The following is a 21022-nucleotide window of genomic DNA, read 5'->3' as shown; positions in this document are numbered from 1 at the left end:
TGGGTAACCAAAGTTCTCTCATTGGCATCGTAGATGACATGCCAGGAAGCACACACTGACAATGCACGGAGTGTGCAAAGTAGAGCTGCATCACACTGCAGCCTCTGACAGGATAAATGCCCGCAGCATCGTAGTACACCCTCAGCAACAGAAGGCAGGTGGCAGCCATGGCACACCCTATATGATGACGATTGTTGACTGCTTCCTGGACCCACAGGTTAGGCCACCAGAAGGCCTGTTTGCTGATGTCAACCATACCTCCCCATCAGTCTTGACTTGAATGGCAGCACTGTGGCTTCCAGTAGCAATTTGCTTCTGTTCTATCAGAGATTGAAGATGGTCTTGATGAGCAGAGGATAGACCAACGAGTCCCTCCTCCACATTAGGTGGCTGCAGACTAACATACTTTTACTGGAATTGTAGTAATATGTACACAGGGCTGGCCAGTGTGCTTTGCCACTGTGGGGGACACCACCTAGCCTGACTTCCTTGTTTGATCAGCTTCTCTGGTTGATATAGTTGCAGCTGAGATGTATCTCAGCTTCACCTTTCAAGAGTAGTGGTAGATGTATTTTGCACAGTTGGTATACTGAATAGTTATTCTTGCATCTGAGTTATGCCTTCTTATTCCTTTCTGCATGGTCAACACAGGTACAGCATCATCCTCTCTCTTTGATGTCATTCTACTCCATTGGCACCCTGGACACCCACGTCTTGGTAGTGTGTAGTAATTAACTCTCTTTTGTGGCCATATTACATTAACATCAGCAGTCCTTCCTTGTTGGCATTACATTCGGCTGTTGTGTACTGACCTGCTGTGCTCATCTCTTGTTACCAGGGGAAGGTGTCAAAAGTTTTACTCAACCACGTAAAGTCTATTATTCTGTGGCACTTCACTATGTATGATATTTGTGTATATTATGCGTGAAAGTACTAATTGAATACTTGTCCATTATCTAATATACATTTTCTGAATGTACCTTTCAGTTTTAAATTTTACGGTAAATAGTATATTAAAATGACAAAAGCACATCTAAATATGGTGTTGCTGTAAATATTAGACTATACTGCACATACATCTGTTACCACAATCTTTATTTGGCATTTGCAATAATTGACTTCACCTACTCACAACCAAGTTATCACTTTTCATCTTAATCTATACCTCAGGCTATGTCACAGATCAGTCACTACAATCAAGATTTCAGTGAGCCCACCCTGATCTGAAAGGAAAAAAAACAGTTCAAAATGTAGTAGCAGAATGTAGTAACAAGTAATCATAACAGAATTTATTAATGGTCAAAGCAAAATGCATAGTGAATGTTCTTGACAAAGATTGTATCATCAATTCTCCACACTCCTGAACCTGAAAAAATAGAAAACGTGTCATCTGAAAACATAATTTCCTTGCTGGAGAAAATATATACTTACAAGCATATCAACAATATTTTGGAGGTGGTAAATAGTGTCTTCTTACTTTATCTTTTGTATCTTTTTTTATATAAATGGCAAATAACATTCTAAATTGTTTTTCTCATTAAATAGCTCTGCTTTTTCACTGTTGAAACAACTTGCTTTAAAAATATTTATCCATTCCTGTTTATACTAATGTATAGTGTAGGGTTTTTCTTTATCCAGGTATATTAAATACCTTTTCACTTTCAGATATTTCCTCTTTTAGTAAAAATATCAGACCCTTTAGTAATCTTTGCAGTGTGCCATGAAAGCGAAAGCAAACAACAAAATAATGACTGAGAAGACAAAAAGGCACAAAATCCATTTCTATAAAAGGAGTGAGCTCCATGAAAATAGGTTAAGTTGTCTGACATTAGCAGATGGCTCCATGTTTCTGAGCTTGCAAAGTCTGCAGCTTACTCAACCCTTCAGAACTGCACATTCGAAACAGTTTATCTTTGACATCAATGAGCACCTCTTGATGTAGCTAGCTTTGGTTACTGATACTATGTGATTGAAAATCAATTTTGCTGTCAATAAACCATCAAAATTATGACCAACACTGACCTGCTTTCTAACCTGTTGATGTAGTTAGTGGTTGATTTACACACAATCACATGATGCATACTCACAAGTAACTGATGTTGACTGGAAATCCATTCATGTAAAACTGGCTTTGTAAAAGTAAAAGGTTGATCCTTTGACAAAAATTACTTTTTCCAGTTATACAGATATGCTTCTACAAATAAACCACAGGTAAAAGTATTTTGAATATAGTTCTGTGATATGAGATGAACAATCTCACTGTGAATTCGGCAGTTGTTTCCCATCACATTTTCTGACATGACATTCTGTGTTTCATATTCTTTGTTGACCTTCAAAGAAATCACAAATTAAAATTTCTGCTGCCTCAGTTTTTTTTTTAAATATAAATTTAAATACTCTTCACCACACAAGGTGAACTAGTAGGAGCTGTGGAAATGATTTGTGGAGACAGTTACCATAATTTTCACTGCAATTTAAAGAAATTTTAATCAACTGATATTGTTGGTACTCTATGCATCCATTATTCACTGTTGGGTGACTCACAATGAGCAAACAGTTTTTGTGTTGAATTATTGGAACACATACAACATTTCGAACACCTTGCACAAAGAAGTGAAATGGAATAGCTTTTTCATTCACATATTTCTGGTAATATATGCACTCAGAGTGATATTTTTAGAATCATAATCTGCACTGATCAACTTTACTCTTTCTACTTTCCTGATTAGTAGAGAACTATGAAAAACCAGATCTGTTAGTCTGTATTAAAAAAAAAGAAAAGGAAAAAAAGGCAATTGCCTGAAGTATCTATGTCTGACTATACACTCTGAAAATCACTCTCAAGTAAATGATGAAAGATAATTCCTACTCTAGTCAGTATTATGGTCACTTTCTTTTCCATAGATGTATGGAGTGTGAAAAGAATGATCGCTTGTCAGCCATGTTTTGTATGGTGAAAACACACAGGAGGCTCTCAATGCTGTTCAGATAATTATAGCTGTAGGAGAACCCAAGGTATTAGTGTAAGATTCAAGGAAATGCCCCTCCTCTCCAACAAATATGATTGTTAAAATCACAGTGATCAATTGCTAAAGCATTCATAACAAGGGCCAGAGTTTGAAGTGTTCCTAGAAAGTATGGAATCACGTAATACTAGGTACAGAAAGTCGAAAGTTGACTAAAACCTGGAATCAACAGAAGTGGAATTTCTAGGGCAAATATTAGTGTATATTGAAAGGATGAACAAATGGGAAATGGACCTTGCGTATCCATCACAGTAGATAAGAGACTCGAATTCACCAGGAGAGAAATTGAAGCAGCATGCGGTCTTTCTAAGAACAATGTGATTGTTCATCTTTCAGCTTCTATTATGGCTTCAGTTTTTTTGTAGTTTATGCTTATTTTACATGTTCCTCACATCAGGTCACATTCAGCAACTGCTGAGAGGTGAGCTCTGATATCTCTAATATTATACTTCGATTTATACTTGATCTGCATGAAGCCAAATTGAAATATTTTTTATGATTCCTGCATCTACTATGTCTATTTCTTCTTGTTTTGTAACAAGTTATTTGTAGGTGTCAAGCTGCTCTATGAATGAAATTTTTCCTAGCTTTACTATCTCTTTTGTTCTCTTTACCCATCTTTAATAACTTCTTATTCCATTGACTTCTTCTCCTCCAGGGAATACACTCCAGTCACATAATATGATTAGTGTCATTTCTTTTACTAAAATGCCTATTATTTCAGATTTGTTGAAGTGTTCTATTGTTGTTTTTATTGTTTTCCTGTTATAGTGTTGCTTTGTTCTTTTTTCTGTTTAACCAGGGAAATTAGTCAAGTAAAGAAATTTATTTATTTTAATCGATTTTTGAGCATTTTTATGCAGTTGTTGTCATCATAAGGAGTTTACTTTTATCAAACAAATACATTTTATTGTCATAGTTTTAGTACACATACTAATAATAATACAAGGCATGTAAAATATACACTACAGAACAATTTCTTAATTTTACAGTACATAAAAAATAATATATAGTTTTGAAATTCTAAAGTATTGTAGAAAGCTTTTCCTTTCAACCATTTTGCAGTTTTTGTTTCAAAGTCATTAAGTGATGAACCTGTAAAGGTAAAGTATTAAATAATTGTATGCCCAGTTATTCATAACTAGATTGTACTTTCTTACATCTAGCTGTGGGCGGTATATTAAGCATTTTATTATGCTTCAACATTGTTCAGCTGATATTGTTTTCACCAAGTTTTTCTCCATATTCTTAAATATATTTGAAAATAACATCAATCTGAAAAAATTCACTGTGAATATTAGTAGTAATTACAAGATAAGGAAAATGAAGGAATGGTATACTCCACAGTTATGGCAACTGAAAAATACTGTTATACTGTATTCTAGTCTGTACAAAACCAGTAAATCAGAACTGTATAAAGAACTGTATGTTAAAGCTAAATACAAGTATAGGAAGGCAATAAATGAAGCAAAAAACTGCATAACATAGTAAACATTGAAAAATCTAACAATAAATGCAAAAAGGCCTAGAGTGTAATAAACTCCATTGCACCCACTAAACACAAAGAGGAAATCACCATTACCCCAGAAGAATTTAAAAAATATTGCATCCAGTCCATTGAAGAAATTAGTATTTCAATAAACAAACCCCTTGAAAATGCACTTAGTATTATCAACAGCTTGAAAAGCTTCCCCTAAGCACCTTCACTTTCACAGAAATGAGCCCAAATAATATCCTAAAAATAGTGAAAAATTTCAAACCTTCAGTTAGTGTTGATTACTATGATATGTCATGTAATTTGTTGAAAGATGTTATTGATTGTGTGATTTATCCTTTAACTTTTTGTGTTAACAAATGCCTAGTTGAAAGTAAGTTCCCCGACATACTAAAAATTTCTAGAGTTGTGCCCATATATAAAAAATGGGAAAAGAACTGTCCCGCTAGTTACAGATCTATATCCATAACCCCAGTTTTTTCAAAAATTTTAGAAACAATTATGTATGAGCAAGTTAGTGTCTCCTTGGGTAAACTAAATATAATTAGTGATAAACAGTTTAGATTTAGGAAAGGTAAATCCTCAACAGATGCAATGGACTCCCCTGTAAAAATAGTCCTAGATGCGTTCGAGGCTAGGGACTAAGCGCAGGCTACATTTTGTGACCTGAGCAGAGCCTTTGACTGTGTAGAGCATGACACTGTGCTGGTTTTGATGGCAACAGTATAAATATGTTCAGGTCTTTTCTAGAGAACTGTCAACAAGCTGTGTGCATTGGTAGGGAGAAATCAAATATGGTTAATGTTAGGTACAGAGTGCCTCAAGGGTTGGGGCTTGGACCTTTACTGTTTATACAAATGATTAATGACCTGCCCTCATTCATAAATTCTCACCCAATATTGCATGCTGATGACACAACTTTTCTACGTGAAAGCTCTAATCTAGGTACACTGAAAACACTGACCGAAAATACTCTTTCTCAGTCCTCATTATGGTTCAAAGCTAATGGCTTCTTACTAAATGAAAACAAAACCCAGACACTTTACTTTAGCCTCAAAGAGATTCATAACTACCAAGAATTAGAAACTGTAAAATTTTTAGGTGTTACTATTGACAATAAATTGATATGGGAACCACACATTAAAAATATATTGGCTGGGCTTTCAAGAGTTATTTATCTAATTAGAAATTTAAAAAGACATGTTCCTAATGACTATGTGAGATCAGCATATTTTGCCTTCTTCCAAAGCATCATCTCTTATTGAATCTTACTGTGGGGTAGTAGCTGTCATGTAAATGACATTTTACTTTTACAGAAGAAAGCAATAAGAATAATAACAGATTCTGATAAAACAGAACATTGTAAACCTCAGTTTATTAAATTGCAGTGTCTTACAGTAGTAAACTGATTCATCTACAATGTTTTATTGTACATTAGAAACAATGTCTCTAATTTTGTGTTGAGAAGTGATATTCGTAGCCATAATACTAGAAACAGAACATCTGTAGACATGCCATATTATAGATTATCAAAATCACAGTACTCCTACCTAGTTCTTGGACTAAGGATGTTAAATAGACTAAGTGCTGACTTTAAAGAATTGTTATAAATATTTTTAAAGTTAAATTATACAAGCTACTAGTGAACAATCTGTATTACACCATTGATGAATTTTTTGAAGATGAAAATACTGTATTCTAATGTGTACCTATTTTATGTAAATCGATGACATCGATATAGCAGTTTATGTAGAAATATATGCTCCTGACTTTGTCTATTGCTGTAATCAGCCAAATGACAAGAAAATTATTATTATTATTATTATTATTATTATTATTATTATTATCTGTCTGTTTCATTCTAGTGTTATGTTGGGTGTGCAGTTCCCCTTTAGATGTAGCTGCTCAAGTTTTCTGATCAATACTTTTAGGCCTTTAAAAAGTGTTCTGCAGAAGGTTTTAGAGTCTGTAACTGCAGAAAGAGACCTGATAGCCTTTTTTTTTTTGCCAGATGAAATTTTTTGACCCCTCAGAATTACACCATAAAAGGACATCATATTGCAGGTGATAGTGAAAGAAGGCATTGTAGGAACTGTGGTTTGTTAATCTTATGAGTTGGAATCAATATATATATATATATATATAGTTATAATAGAAGGAAACATTCCACGAAGGAAAAATATACTTAAAAACAAAGATGATGTGACTTACCAAATGAAAGTGCTGGCAGGTCGACAGACACACAAACGAACACAAACATACACACAAAATTCAAGCTTTCGCAACAAACTGTTGCCTCATCAGGAAAGAGGGAAGGAGAGGGAAAGACGAAAGGATGTGGGTTTTAAGGGAGAGGGTAAGGAGTCATTCCAGTCCCGGGAGCGGAAAGACTTATCTTAGGGGGAAAAAAGGACGGGTACACACTCGCGCACACACACACATATCCATCCACACATATACAGACACAAGCAGACATATTGTTGATAAATTGTTTGCGTTTCATATCGTACAGATTGACGATCGTACAAGCAATAAAATACACTGATAAAATTGCTTACAAGAACTTCTGTGCATATTTGTTAAATCGATTACATGAGGATAGACATTTCTTGAACAAAATCATCTTTTCTGACGAGTCGATTTTTCACTTAAGTGGCAAGTTTAACACACATAACTGTAAGATTTGGTGCAGCGATAACCCACATCAAACATTGCAACACGTTCTTGATAGCCCTAAACTAAACGTTTTTTGTGCAATGAGCAAGAACAAAGTTAACGACCCCTATATATACCTCTCCTTTCTTCCCCCCAAGGCAAGTCCCCCCGCCCCCGGGACTGGAACGACTCCCCACCCCCTCCCCCAAAAAACCCACATCCCCCCGTCCCTCCCCCTCCCTCCCTCCCTCCTGACGAGGCAACCCTTGGCCGCGAAAGCCAGAGTCCCGTGTGCATGCCCGTGTTTATCCGTGCGTCTATCGACCCGCCAGCGCTCCTGTTGGGTAAGTCTCATCATCTTTCCTCCCAAATACATTCCTCCCACGTGGAATGTTTCCCTCTATTACATATACATACACATATATATATATATATATATATATATATATATATATATATATATAATGATATGGTTATAATAGAAGGAAACATTCCACGAAGGAAAAATATACCTAAAAACAAAGACGATGCGACCCACCAAATGAAAGCGCTGGCAGGTCGACAGACACACATGTTTGTGTTCGTTTGTGTGTCTGTCGACCTGCCAGCACCCCCACCCGGCAAGTCACATCGTCCTCGTTTTCAGGTATATATATATATATATATATATATATATATATACATACATATAGTTATAATAGAAGGAAACATTCCACGAAGGAAAAATATACTCAAAAACAAAGATGATGTGACTTACCAAATGAAAGCGCTGGCAGGCCGACAGACACACAAACGAACACAAACACACACACAAAACTCAAGCTCTCGCAACAAACTGCCGCCCCATCAGGAAAGAGGGAAGGAGAGCCCACATCCTTTCGTCTTTCCCTCTCCTTCCCTCTTTCCTGATGGGGCGGCAGTTTGTTGCGAGAGCTTGAGTTTTGTGTGTGTGTTTGTGTTCGTTTGTGTGTCTGTCGGCCTGCCAGCGCTTTCATTTGGTAAGTCACATCATCTTTGTTTTTGAGTATATTTTTCCTTCGTGGAATGTTTCCTTCTATTATAACTATATGTATGTATATATATATATATATATATATATATATATATACCTGAAAACGAGGACGATGTGACTTGCCGGGTGGGGGTGCTGGCAGGTCGACAGACACACAAACGAACACAAACATGTGTGTCTGTCGACCTGCCAGCGCTTTCATTTGGTGGGTCGCATCGTCTTTGTTTTTAGGTATATTTTTCCTTCGTGGAATGTTTCCTTCTATTATAACCATATCATTATATATATATATATATATATATATATATATGTGTATGTATATGTAATAGAGGGAAACATTCCACGTGGGAGGAATGTATTTGGGAGGAAAGATGATGAGACTTACCCAACAGGAGCGCTGGCGGGTCGATAGACGCACGGATAAACACGGGCATGCACACGGGACTCTGGCTTTCGCGGCCAAGGGTTGCCTCGTCAGGAGGGAGGGAGGGAGGGGGAGGGACGGGGGGATGTGGGTTTTGGGGGAGGGGGTGGGGAGTCGTTCCAGTCCCGGGGGCGGGGGGACTTGCCTTGGGGGGAAGAAAGGAGAGGTATATATAGGGGTCGTTAACTTTGTTCTTGCTCATTGCACAAAAAACGTTTAGTTTAGGGCTATCAAGAACGTGTTGCAATGTTTGATGTGGGTTATCGCTGCACCAAATCTTACAGTTATGTGTGTTAAACTTGCCACTTAAGTGAAAAATCGACTCGTCAGAAAAGATGATTTTGTTCAAGAAATGTCTATCCTCATGTAATCGATTTAACAAATATGCACAGAAGTTCTTGTAAGCAATTTTATCAGTGTATTTTATTGCTTGTACGATCGTCAATCTGTACGATATGAAACGCAAACAATTTATCAACAATATGTCTGCTTGTGTCTGTATATGTGTGGATGGATATGTGTGTGTGTGCGCGAGTGTGTACCCGTCCTTTTTTCCCCCTAAGATAAGTCTTTCCGCTCCCGGGACTGGAATGACTCCTTACCCTCTCCCTTAAAACCCACATCCTTTCGTCTTTCCCTCTCCTTCCCTCTTTCCTGATGAGGCAACAGTTTGTTGCGAAAGCTTGAATTTTGTGTGTATGTTTGTGTTCGTTTGTGTGTCTGTCGACCTGCCAGCACTTTCATTTGGTAAGTCACATCATCTTTGTTTTTAAGTATATATATATATATATATATATATATATATATATATATATATATATATATATATATATATGGCTCAAACTCTTTGCCTTTACAAATGTCTGCTTGTGTCTTGTATGTATGGATGGATATGTGTGTGTGTGCGAGTGTATACCTGTCCTTTTTTCCCCCTAAGGTAAGTCTTTCCCCTCCCGGGATTGGAATGACTCCTTACCCTCTCCCTTAAAACCCATATCCTTTTGTCTTTCCTTCTCCTTCCCTCTTTCCTGACGAGGCAACCGTTGGTTGCGAAAGCTAGAGTTTTGTGTGTATGTTTGTGTTTATTTGTGTGTCTATCGACCTGCCAGCGCTTTTGTTGGGTAAGTCTCATCATCTTTCTTTTTAAATATATTTTTCCCACGTGGAATGTTTCCCTCTATATATATATATATATATATATATATATATATATATATATATATATATATATATATATATATATATATATATATATATATAAAGTAGCTTAACAGTTGAAAACTCAATTTCACTGCTTGATAAACCGAAAGTGGTGTTCACTATGTTTTCATGGGTGATGGATAGCTCATTAGCTTTGAATCATGTATTAGTATGTTTTGTCTCTGGAAACTTTAGTTAACATGGCAGATACCATTAAATATACCAGATTCTGATGAGATTAGAATTCATTAATATAGCCTCTTGCTGATTAACTGTCTGTGTGTCTGATCTGTGTAATTTCTACTTAGTTCCTTTCTTATCACACATTTTAAATCTATTACAAGATTCAAAAGCCTCCCTTCATTCTGGACTTTGGTGAGTTATCTGTGGTAATCCATGTGGGATGTCAGATGAAACACAATCTTCTCACGTAATTTCTTAATTCCATTTCATAAAATTATAGTATTAAATAAGTTATGCTGAATTGAAGTTTTATACCAAAATTTGGTAAGTTATGATAACTTGGGGGCAGACAATAATTCACCTGGAGAATGATGGCTGGTGCAGCAGCACACTTAAAAAGCCAAAAAGTCTCACTAGTTTTCCTGCTTTTGTTCTTTTTCATTCATTCACACGTTGCGTGTCATAAATCCTATTATGAAGGAGAACCTTCTGGTTCTTAATACAGGACATTATCAGTGACCTGTTGTTGTTGTTGTTGTTGTTGTTGTCGTTGGGGTCTTCAGTCCTGAGACTGGTTTGATGCAGCTCTCCATGATACTCTGTTCTGAGCGAGTCTCTTCATCTCTGAGTACCTACTGCAACCTACATCTCTCTGAATCTGCTTACTGTATTTATCTCTTGGTCTCCCTCTACGATTTTTACCTCCACACTTCCCTCCAGTACTAAATTGATGATCCCTTGATGCCTCAGAATGTGTCCTAGCAACCAATTCCTTCTTTTAGTTACATTGTACCACAAATTTCTCTTCTCCCCAATTCTATTCCATTCCTCCTCATTAGTTATGTGATCTACCCATCTAATCTTCAGCATTCTTCTGTAGCACCACATTTCAAAACCTTCTATCCTCTTCTTGCCTAAACTGTTTATTGTTCATGTTTCACTTCCATACATGACTACACTCCATACAGATATTTTCAGAAAGGACGTCCTGACACCTAAATCCATATTCGATGTTAACAATCTTCTCTTCTTCAGAAATGCTTTCCTTGCCATAGCTATACTGCATTTTATATCCTCCCTACTTCAACTATCATCAGTTATTTTGCTTTCTAAATAGCAAAATTCATTTACTGCTTTAAGTGTTTCATTTCCTAATCTAATTCCCTCAGCATTACCTGATTTAATTCAACTACATTCCATTATCATTGTTTTGATGTTCATCTTATATCCTCCTTTCAAGAGACTGTCCATTCCGTTCAACCACCCTTCCAAGTCCTTTGCTGAGTCTGACAGAACTACAATGTAATTGGCAAACCCTAAAATTTTTATTTCTTCTCCCTGGACTTTAACTCCTACTCCAAATTTTTCTTTTGATTCCTTTACTGCTTACTCAATATACTTGGGATAGGGCACAACCCTGTTTCACTCCATGCTCAACCACTGCTTCCCTTTCGTGCCCCTCAACTCTTATAACTGCCATTTGGTTTCTGTGCTCGACCCTTGTAACTACCATATGGTTTCTGTACAAATTGCAAATAGCCCTTTGCTCCCTTTATTTTACCCCTGTCACCTTTAGAATTTAAAAGAGAGTCTTTCAGTCAACATTGTCAAAAGCTTTCTTTAAGTCTACAAATGCTATAAACATAGGTTTGCCTTTTCTTAATCTGTCTTCTATGAGAAGTTGTAAGGTCAGTATTGCCTTGCGTGTTCCTACATTTCTCCAGAATCCAAACTGATCATCCCCAAGGTCGGCTTCTGCCAGTTTTTCCATTCTTTTGTAAAGGATTTGTGTTAGTATTTTGCAGCCATGGCTTATTAAACTGATAGTTTGGTAATTTTCACACCTGTCAGCACCTGCTTTCTTTGGAATTGGGATTATTAATGAGACCTGTATGTTGCAAAGATGAGATTTGTTAAGTGTAAATAATACACATGAACAGAATTTACATTCTTTAGCTCAAATGTTCTTCTGTTCCCTGCCTGGTACAGACATCCACCACCATCTGACCAATGATTCTAGTGATGTGTCATGATTTGTCAACAGCTATGTAAAGGACACAACATTATAAGACACATGGAAATTCTTCAAATAGAGAGTCAAGTAGAGACAAATTCACAGCAAAAGTAAAAGCATAACCTCAGAAGAACTTCTTCTATGCAGTAGAAAAATTAATCATGGCCATTCTAAAATAAGCAAACAGAATATTTTTTTATGCACCATAAGTTTATAGCCTGTTAGTTCACTCTACAGATGTTACTATAATTTTCCTTATTAAGAGTCTAAAATAGCCAAATTAATTGTTTTGTTAAATGCCATTAGTTTTTATCTGATTTATTTCATTCTAAAGGATTTTTTCTTATTATAAGTTTATTATATTGTAATTGTGACTTGTCCCACATTCAAGTGTGGGAATGCACAATACGATTTCTGTGATCAATAAAAATCAAATCAAAACTATAAATAACATTAGGGAGTAAATGTCTTGGCATGTAAATCCAAGAAGTCCCAGTCCATGAATAGCCTTCAACTTTACACAATGTTTCTACTGTATGCTTCTGTAAAACAGATATCTTTTTACTCTTACCTGCATTGCACCAGAAGATTATGCCATAGAACATTAGTGAGTGAAAGTTTGCTAGTAATCCTGTCTACAAGTAAAGAGGATGAGGGAGCTTCATAAGCACAAAACAGGCAAGATGGTTTATTATCCATCTTGATACCTAGGAATTTCCCACATTGAGCTTTACCTAGTATGTGGCCATTGATCTCTTCTTCTCATACCTGTAAGTCATTTCTATTTATTTTGGAATTACATAATACAAATTTTTGTTAGTTAATCTGGTAAGATGTTTGCTGTACAGTCTGGTATGGATGTATTTAGATCTTTTGCCAGTATGCATCTGTCATTAACAAACTTCACAGTTTCTGAAGAGTCCCCTAATGTCTTAAGCAAGTCTTGTATGTAGGTCAAGGACAAGAGCAGACAAAGTACCAAATCTTGTGGGCATCATTTTCAATGTTTCTTCCTTCTGAATTGAACTTATTCCTGTTGTATAATTTGTTAATATGACCCACTGTTATAGGAAGATAAGTCTGTAATTAGAGTGCACTTCCTTCTCTCCTCTCCTGTAAATGAGTGCTACTATCAGTAAATACTGCTTGATCATTGACTGGTTACAAAGGGATCTCAAAGTCACAATTATGTCAGCACAAGATTTTAGTACTTTGGTTGAAATACCACCATAGACAGAATGGTTATCAACCACTGAGTATTCAATACTTTTTTGTAGTCGATTTGGCATAATGCATACCTGCGGGTGGAGTATGCAATGCGTACTGAAATAAATCTAATGGATATGCATTTTGATGGTCCACATTTTGTCCCTGTATTTTCAGCTACTGTTAGAAAGAAATCATTAAATTCACTAGCCAGTAACTTGAATTTAATGTCACCTCTCTCACTGCTACTATCACCAGGGAACTGAAAATCATTTGCTTTACCACTCTGATCTGCTTCATGGCGAATAATGCACCATATTTCCTTTGCTTTGTTTTTGGAATTTTGACATTTTTGTGCATAAGGTCCAGTATACAGTTTTTGTCTTTTTGATTTAGGAAGAATTTTGAAGTATTGCTTGTGCTACATCTTTAGGTCTCAATTAGAGCTAGTCCTATGCAACAAATAAAAGCTGTCTCTTTGTGACACAATTAAACATGTTTGCCATCCTTTCTTTTGGTTTCTACTATAATTACCCCTGACCTACAGTAAAGGAAAATGAGATTCATAGTTTGTAAGAATATTTTTAGGAAAAATTCAATTTCCCTTCGACTGGGGTTGGTAAAGGGTTGGTAAACTTCCTCACTCTTAATACTCTCTGACTAATTCACCTGAGTCAATATTTATGATTCTGTAAAATTTTATTTTTCCCTTCTGAGGCAAACTTGATTGATGGGGAAGCTTTATTGTTGCCATTTGATCATCAAAGCCACAAAACCAATTATTATGGGACTCATATCTGCTTCACGAAAACAGTACAATTTAAAAATAAATTTGCAGTAACTGTTGCACTATATCATCATATTCTTCTTGAGATTCTTACTATGGGAACAAACCAAAGCTCAACATCTGAAATTCTAAGTAGCCTTGAACGGTACTGCCTACGATTAATTTAATATGGAGCTGAGCTGTTGCCTGTTCTCATTTTTCATTTTTAAATTAATGTTTACATTATCATAATAAAATTAAACAACCATAAAAATAATTCTTAATTCTTATTTTCAAAATCACTTTTCCAGGCAGCCCATCTGGAAGAAGCAAGAAATAAAGTTATATCAAATGCCAGGCAGAAAATATTATTTATTCAGAAACTGATTTCAGATATCAACTCTTATGCGACTAATCAACTTGTAAGTAAATTTTGCATGTTTACTTTTATATATGTCAACAGAAGCTATTAGCCAACAACTATGCATGATTAAGAAAATTCTTAGTATGTAACTTATGATAGTATGTAACATATGATACCAATGATGAGAATACATTAAACATCTGCAATGCTTTGCCAAACTAATTGAATTGCCAATTAGTTCCATGGAGTATTTCAGATAATAACATAATTTTATGTTCAGTTTTCTTTGGAAAAACAAGAGCTAAGTGAAGTTTTTGGGCAGTAAAATAATAAAGTAATTTACTCTTACAGCATAAAATTCACATTTCCATGAAACAGTAAATGTAAATAAGTATGAATTGCATATACAGTAAGTAAACTATTAAAAAACCAGTTCTTAATACAGACCATTTAATAATTTCAAACATGGATCATAATTTAAAAAAAAAAAATTGAAATGTAAAGCAGCAAGATATGGAGGGGATTTAATGTCTGCTAAATAGCTTTTTCACTTATGTAAAAAAAACTACTTCCTAATTACTTACAAAAAATATTATTGGTTATGAACTACAGATGAAAATAGAAGAAATTGCAGGAAGGTAGAAAATTAAGGAGATGGGACCTGAATAAATGGAAGGAACAAGAAGTTAGTGGACTACAATGGAAGGATGTAGACAGAGCGACAAGTGACAGTTTGGGTCGGTCTGGGGAGTGTGTACAGAAAGCCAAAGTGATTAAGGCAACTGCTCACAATGAGCAGGAAATTTAGGTTCAAATGTCAGTCCAGCACAAATTTTCATATCACTATTGTATATCAGGGACCTATACCTAATAGAGCTGGTGTTGAGGAATTCACAGGCAGTGAATTAATTTTGGAAGGAAAAAAAAAAGCAGAGGTTTTGAGGGTTTTAGAAGGAGCATTAGGCAATGCTGTACTGAAAGAGGAGAAAGGAATATGATAAAAGACAAATGGTTAACTTTCAGAGATGAAATAGAGAAGGCAACAGGGGGTAACATAGGTGGAGAGACAAAGCCTACCAGAAATCCCAGGTAACATAGGAGAAACTGAATTTAATTGACAAAAGAAGAAAATATAAAAATGCAAAAAATGAACTGGGCAAAATGGAATAAGACTAATAAAAAATGAGATTGACGGAAAGTGCAAAACGTCTAAGGTGGAATTGCTAGAGGACAAATGCAAGGCAATAGAAGCATGTATAACTTGAAAAAAGATAGAGAGGCAACCCATAGGAAAATTAAAGTGACCTTTGGAGAAAAGAGAAATGGCTGTTTGAATATTGAGATCTCAAATGACAATCCAGTACTAAGCAAAGAAGGGAACCAGAAAGGTGGAAGGAGTATGAATAGGGGCTGTATAAGGGAAACAAACTTGGAAGACAATATTACACAAGGAAGCAGGTAAAAATGAGATGGGAATATGTTACTGAGGGAAGAATTTGTCATTGCATTGAATGGCCTAAGAGGAAACAAGGCACTTGGAGTGGATGACATTCCCTCATAATTATTGAAATCATTGACAGAGTCAGCTACGACAGAATTATTTCACCTGGTATGAAAGATATGTGAGACAGGCAAAATACACTCAGACTTTAAGAAGAATATAATAATTTCAATTTCAAAAAAGGCAGATGCCGACAAGTGTGTATCCTACCATACCATCAGTACAATAAGTCATGGTTGCAAAATATTGTCATAAATTATTTACAGAATAATGGAAAAAGTAGTAGAAGCATACCTTGAGGAAGGTCAGCTTGGGTTCCTGGGAAATGTAGGAACACAAGAGGCAATATTGACCCTACAACTTATCCTAGAAGATAGACTGAAGAAAGGCAAGCCTATGTTTATAGCATTTGTATATTCAGAGAAAGTTTGTGACAATGTTGACTGGAATATTGAGTCTTTGGAATATTGAAAGTAGTAGGGATAAAATACATGGAACAAAAGTTATTTATTAAATACATATAAACCAAATGCCAGTTATAAGAGTCAAAGGACATGAAAGTTGAAGCAGTAGTTGAGAAAAGAGTGAGATAGGATTGTAACCTATCCAAATGTTATTGAATCTGTACATTGAGCAAGTTGTGAAGGAAACAAAGAAGAAATTTGGAAAGGAAATTAAGCTTCAGAGAGAATAACTAAAAACTTTAAGGTTTGCTTCTGATATTCCCATTCCGTCAGAGGTGGCAAAGGACTTGGAAGAGCAGTTAAATGGAGTAGACAGTGACATAAAAAGAGATTGTAAGATGAACATCAACAAAAGTAAAACATGGGTAATGGAATGTAGTTGAATTAAATCAGGTGATGATGAGGGAATTAGATTAGGAAATGAGACTCTAAAAAGTAGACAAGTTTTTCTATCTGAGCAGCAAAATTATGGATGGTGGCCAAAGTAGAGAGAATATAAAATATAGGCTGGCAGAACAAAAAGAAAAAATGCATAATGAAAAAAGAGGAATTTGCTGATGTATAAATTTCAGTGTTGAGAAATTTTTTCAGAGGGTATTTGTCTGGACATTATCCTTGTAAAGAAGTGAAATGTGGATGATAAACAGTTTGGACAATGTGAGAGTTTTTGAAATGTGATACTATGAAGGAATGGTGAAGTTTAACTGGACTAAGCAAGATAACAAATAAGAAGGAACTGAACTGAATGAGAGAGAAAATAAATTTATGATACAGCTGGACAAAAAAGGAGGGATCGGTTAATAAGACATAGCCTGAGGCATCAAGAAATTGTCAATTTGTTAGTGGAAGCAAGTGTAGAGAGTATAAACTGTAGAGAGAGACTGAGGCCTGAGTACAGTAAAGCATTGAAATGGATGTTGGTTGCAATGGCTGTTCAGAAATGAAGAAGCTTGTACAGGGTAGACCAACAAGGAGAGGTGCATCAAACCAGTCTTCAGACTGAAAAACATAACAAAAACAACAACAACAAAATTCTGTAACACATAAATCCTATCAATAACATGTCTTCTAAGAATAAAGTATGAAACAATGAAACAGTTCACCCATTAAGTACTTCTCTTTTGTATGCCATTGTATATGTTGGCTATAGCAGTTTTTCCAAAACCAGCAGAAAGGAGGAGTTTAATATTGGTACGTCGTTATGATTGTTACAATTGAAAGACAGCCTCCAACTGATCAGTTCTGCCATTAGTGTGAATTCAGACGCTTCTTCTAAGAAGGATGAAAATAATAAAGAATGTACTGGGCAAGATAAATTGAGGTACAGGTAATTGAAGTCATCAACCAGAATACAGACCATAACATGGCTAGCCTGATAGTGTCATTATTTTGTTGAGCAGAATACATGAACAATCACTTAAATATTTTGTAATAACAGATGTGACACGACACACTATTGTATGAAGACAACAGGTAAAAATTCAATGCCAGCAAATAAATAACAAAAATAAATAAAATGATAGTGAACAGAGCCGAGTTTCTGTTCACATTTGACATATCAGTCTCAAAAGTGAATGGATTTATTTATTGCTCTGTTTAGTACATCACAACAACTGTGGTAGTAGACTGTGATTGGTTACAGAATAACAAATGTTAGGGGTACCATACATGCAGAGTGTATAGAAGCTGAATGAGCAAGAGTAAGGATAGACTGAAGGGGAAGAAAGAGCAAGAACATGAGAAGTAGCAATGAAAGAGAAGAACATTGTTAATAATTAATAACATAAAATAAATGTTGACACAAAGGGCTGTTTTAAAAGCTCTGGTGTGAAACAATGTTTTCAGAAATAGAATTAAGATATGTGATTTCAGAAATTTAAGATTAACTTGCTCATGGTTTTCAGTATAGACGGTACCATAAGATAACTGTCCTGAATAGCTTAGGTATGCTCCGGGAATTAGACACACCATTCTCTGTCCACAAGCACTTTCCTGAAACATGAGTATTGCTTGATTAATTTCTATTTGGTTCCATTTTACTACATTATTATGTACATAGTGTGTGCTTGTAATACAGGGTAATTCAAAAGTCATACAACATAGGACAACTCTCCGAAATACATTGTTTTAAATCATGAGCTTAATTGTTGTGACAAAAGCTTCACCATTCAAGTCAACTACTGGGTAATTTATTAGTCTTCTTGAAATCAAAAACTTAACAAAACAAAATGACTTTTGAAATGGCAAACTGAAACAATCCCAAACAAATCAATGTCATATCCATATACCATTTACAACATAACAACAGAATTGGCAATCACAATAGCAAACTCACAGACTGGCAAACTGAAACCAATCAATGACCTGAACTGCCATGTCCTGCAGCTGAACTGCTTGGACACTACTGGAGGAATTGTTCAAATTGATCACATCTGAAAATGGTTCACATAATTCTTGCATATGTTACATAACAGCAAAGGTGTTATTGCTGCAGAGGATCCTCTGATGTTTTCCTGCAGTTTCTGCAGTGTTTAGGGCCTATTTCTGTATACTGCAGATTTGAAATAGCCCCTCAGGAAAAAAGTCAAGTGGTGTCAAATCTAGTGACCCAGGCAGTCATTCCACTGAACCCCTTTAACCTACCCAATGCTCAGGAAAAACTTCATTCAGAAATTCCTGAGTTGCTCATCCAAAAGTGGCAATGGTCCATCTTGCTGAAAGAAAACCTCCCATCAGTTTGCTAGGAGTGTCATCTCAAGATGCTTTCTGTACAGATCACCAGTGAACTTGTTGCTGAGAAATACGATGAGAACATCCTCATGTATACTCTAACACTTTCAGCGACAAGAAGCAATGTGGAGCTGCTTTTCCAACTTCACACCTCTCTCATATCAGTTGACTTACTTCATATGCACAGCCGATCTTCTTCTCTGGATAGTCGGCTGCATCGATCTCCAAAAACTACTTCTCCGAAGAATAAAACTGGTTAAGGGAATTTGTAAGTCTCTCTCTCTCTCTCTCTCTCTCTCTCTCTCTCTCTCTCTCTCTCTCTCTCTCTACTCATGAAATAAGTGGGTACTTGCAGAATACTTTTAGTTTAGTCTTCGTATATTTCAACTTCCACAAAGAACAAATTCACCATTTCTCACATAAATATTCGAAACTTTGCAAGTCAACAGATTCATCTTGCATTAGACTCGATTAAATAAATTTATAATAGCATTGGTTTAACAACTACATAATTTGTAAACATGTCTTGCTTCTAGCAAGTCCAAAACATGAATTACTTGAAAGTCTAACCTCATTTCTTCATTTGCCCTTAACAATCATTACAGTCACTAAAAGCACAGAATAGTACATAAATACTCCTTGTTCTTCTCTACACATACACTGAAACTCTATGGATCGTACACCAGGTACTTGTCAGTTGCCGTTCAGATGCTGCATGCACAATTTGCTCATGACTGTTTTTAGACCTGCACGCACAAACGTGCAATGCGCAGTAGGTCAGATTCATCTCTCTCACACTTCTATTTAAAATATCATGTGTTAGAGATGGGAAAGACCAAGTGGTTCTAGAATTTATGCAGAAATTTTCAAAGCACTACATATTCCCCCACTCAGATTGAACATGCAATATTTTGTATGCAACCATTATGTGCATTTATATCACATATAATAACAATTCATATTTCAACACATATAATAACAATTCATATTTCAACAGTATACCTTGTTCTTTTCATAACCGTGAAGATCCTTCTTATTATTATTTAGCTGTTCCTTATTTTTTCATTTATAAACTATAAAATGTGAACATTTCAATCAGTGTTGGAGTTCATTTTCTTATATCTAGGAATTGTGAGGACTAAACTTTTAGTTTCCAATCCTAAGCTCCATGTGTTCATGACACTTGAGTACTTCATTCTTTATTCTAATTCCTTGTACTATTTTTTCCTTAATAAGTACTAGTATCATTATTTGCTGTAGTTTGTAGTCTGGAGGAACTCCGGGCAACTGAAAGTGTTCTTTTCAACACTTGTAAATTCACATAAAACATAATAATGCTAGTGATATATAGAATTGAAACTTACCAGAATAATTCCTATTAAATATGTGACTTCTGTCACGATACTATCCTTTTCCCCTAGGATCAGTATAAAACATCCCTCTTCATCAGGCCACAGGCCGTCCTCTCTCTGTGTAGGTACATCTGCCCTATATCCTTAGCAAATGCCGGGTATGCCCCCCCCCCCCCCCTTATACTTTATGAGTAAGCCTCATGGTTCATTGCCCTAGTATACATCTTTATGTACGTTATAATTAAATACTTCCTGGTAAAATAAAAATCTATTTTACGGTTCACTCTCACTTCTTAGTACTTCATTTAATACCCTAGAGTCCTCCTCTACTTTTCAACTTCTATAATCTTAGTAGATACTATGTCTACACATATTATTCAACACACGGTAGATACTATGTCTACCTATTTTGTTCAAGTCCCACTATCCTACTATTCATCAATTTATTCGAGTATTTGCTACACTGACTTTTCTTAAATAAGCATCACAATTAACTCCAATCTGGCTTGCGTTCTCCTTCATTACTCATGCTTCCTGATGATGGCTTTTCATGTAAATAGGTGATGTAGAACTATCATAATAAAAGCAGTGTGTGAATCTTTCTAGATTTACATATATCTCCTCCCCTAC

At 35.7% G+C, this 21022-nt stretch overlaps 1 protein-coding gene across 3 annotated transcripts in view; it reads left to right on the top strand.

Moving 5' to 3' along the window:
* The window catches only part of LOC126191347 (lipid storage droplets surface-binding protein 1), a 188067-nt gene that overhangs the window by 134776 nt on the left and 32269 nt on the right, over positions 1 to 21022 (top strand). For all 3 annotated transcript variants that reach the window (XM_049932190.1, XM_049932198.1, XM_049932207.1), the window contains one exon: positions 14293 to 14403. In XM_049932190.1, coding sequence (XP_049788147.1) covers positions 14293 to 14403 — 111 coding nt within the window. The remainder of the gene's footprint in view (positions 1 to 14292; positions 14404 to 21022) is intronic.

Source organism: Schistocerca cancellata, chromosome 1 (assembly GCF_023864275.1).
Source record: "Schistocerca cancellata isolate TAMUIC-IGC-003103 chromosome 1, iqSchCanc2.1, whole genome shotgun sequence".
Lineage (NCBI taxonomy): Eukaryota > Metazoa > Arthropoda > Insecta > Orthoptera > Acrididae > Schistocerca > Schistocerca cancellata.
This window is presented reverse-complemented; position numbering and strand designations above follow the sequence as displayed.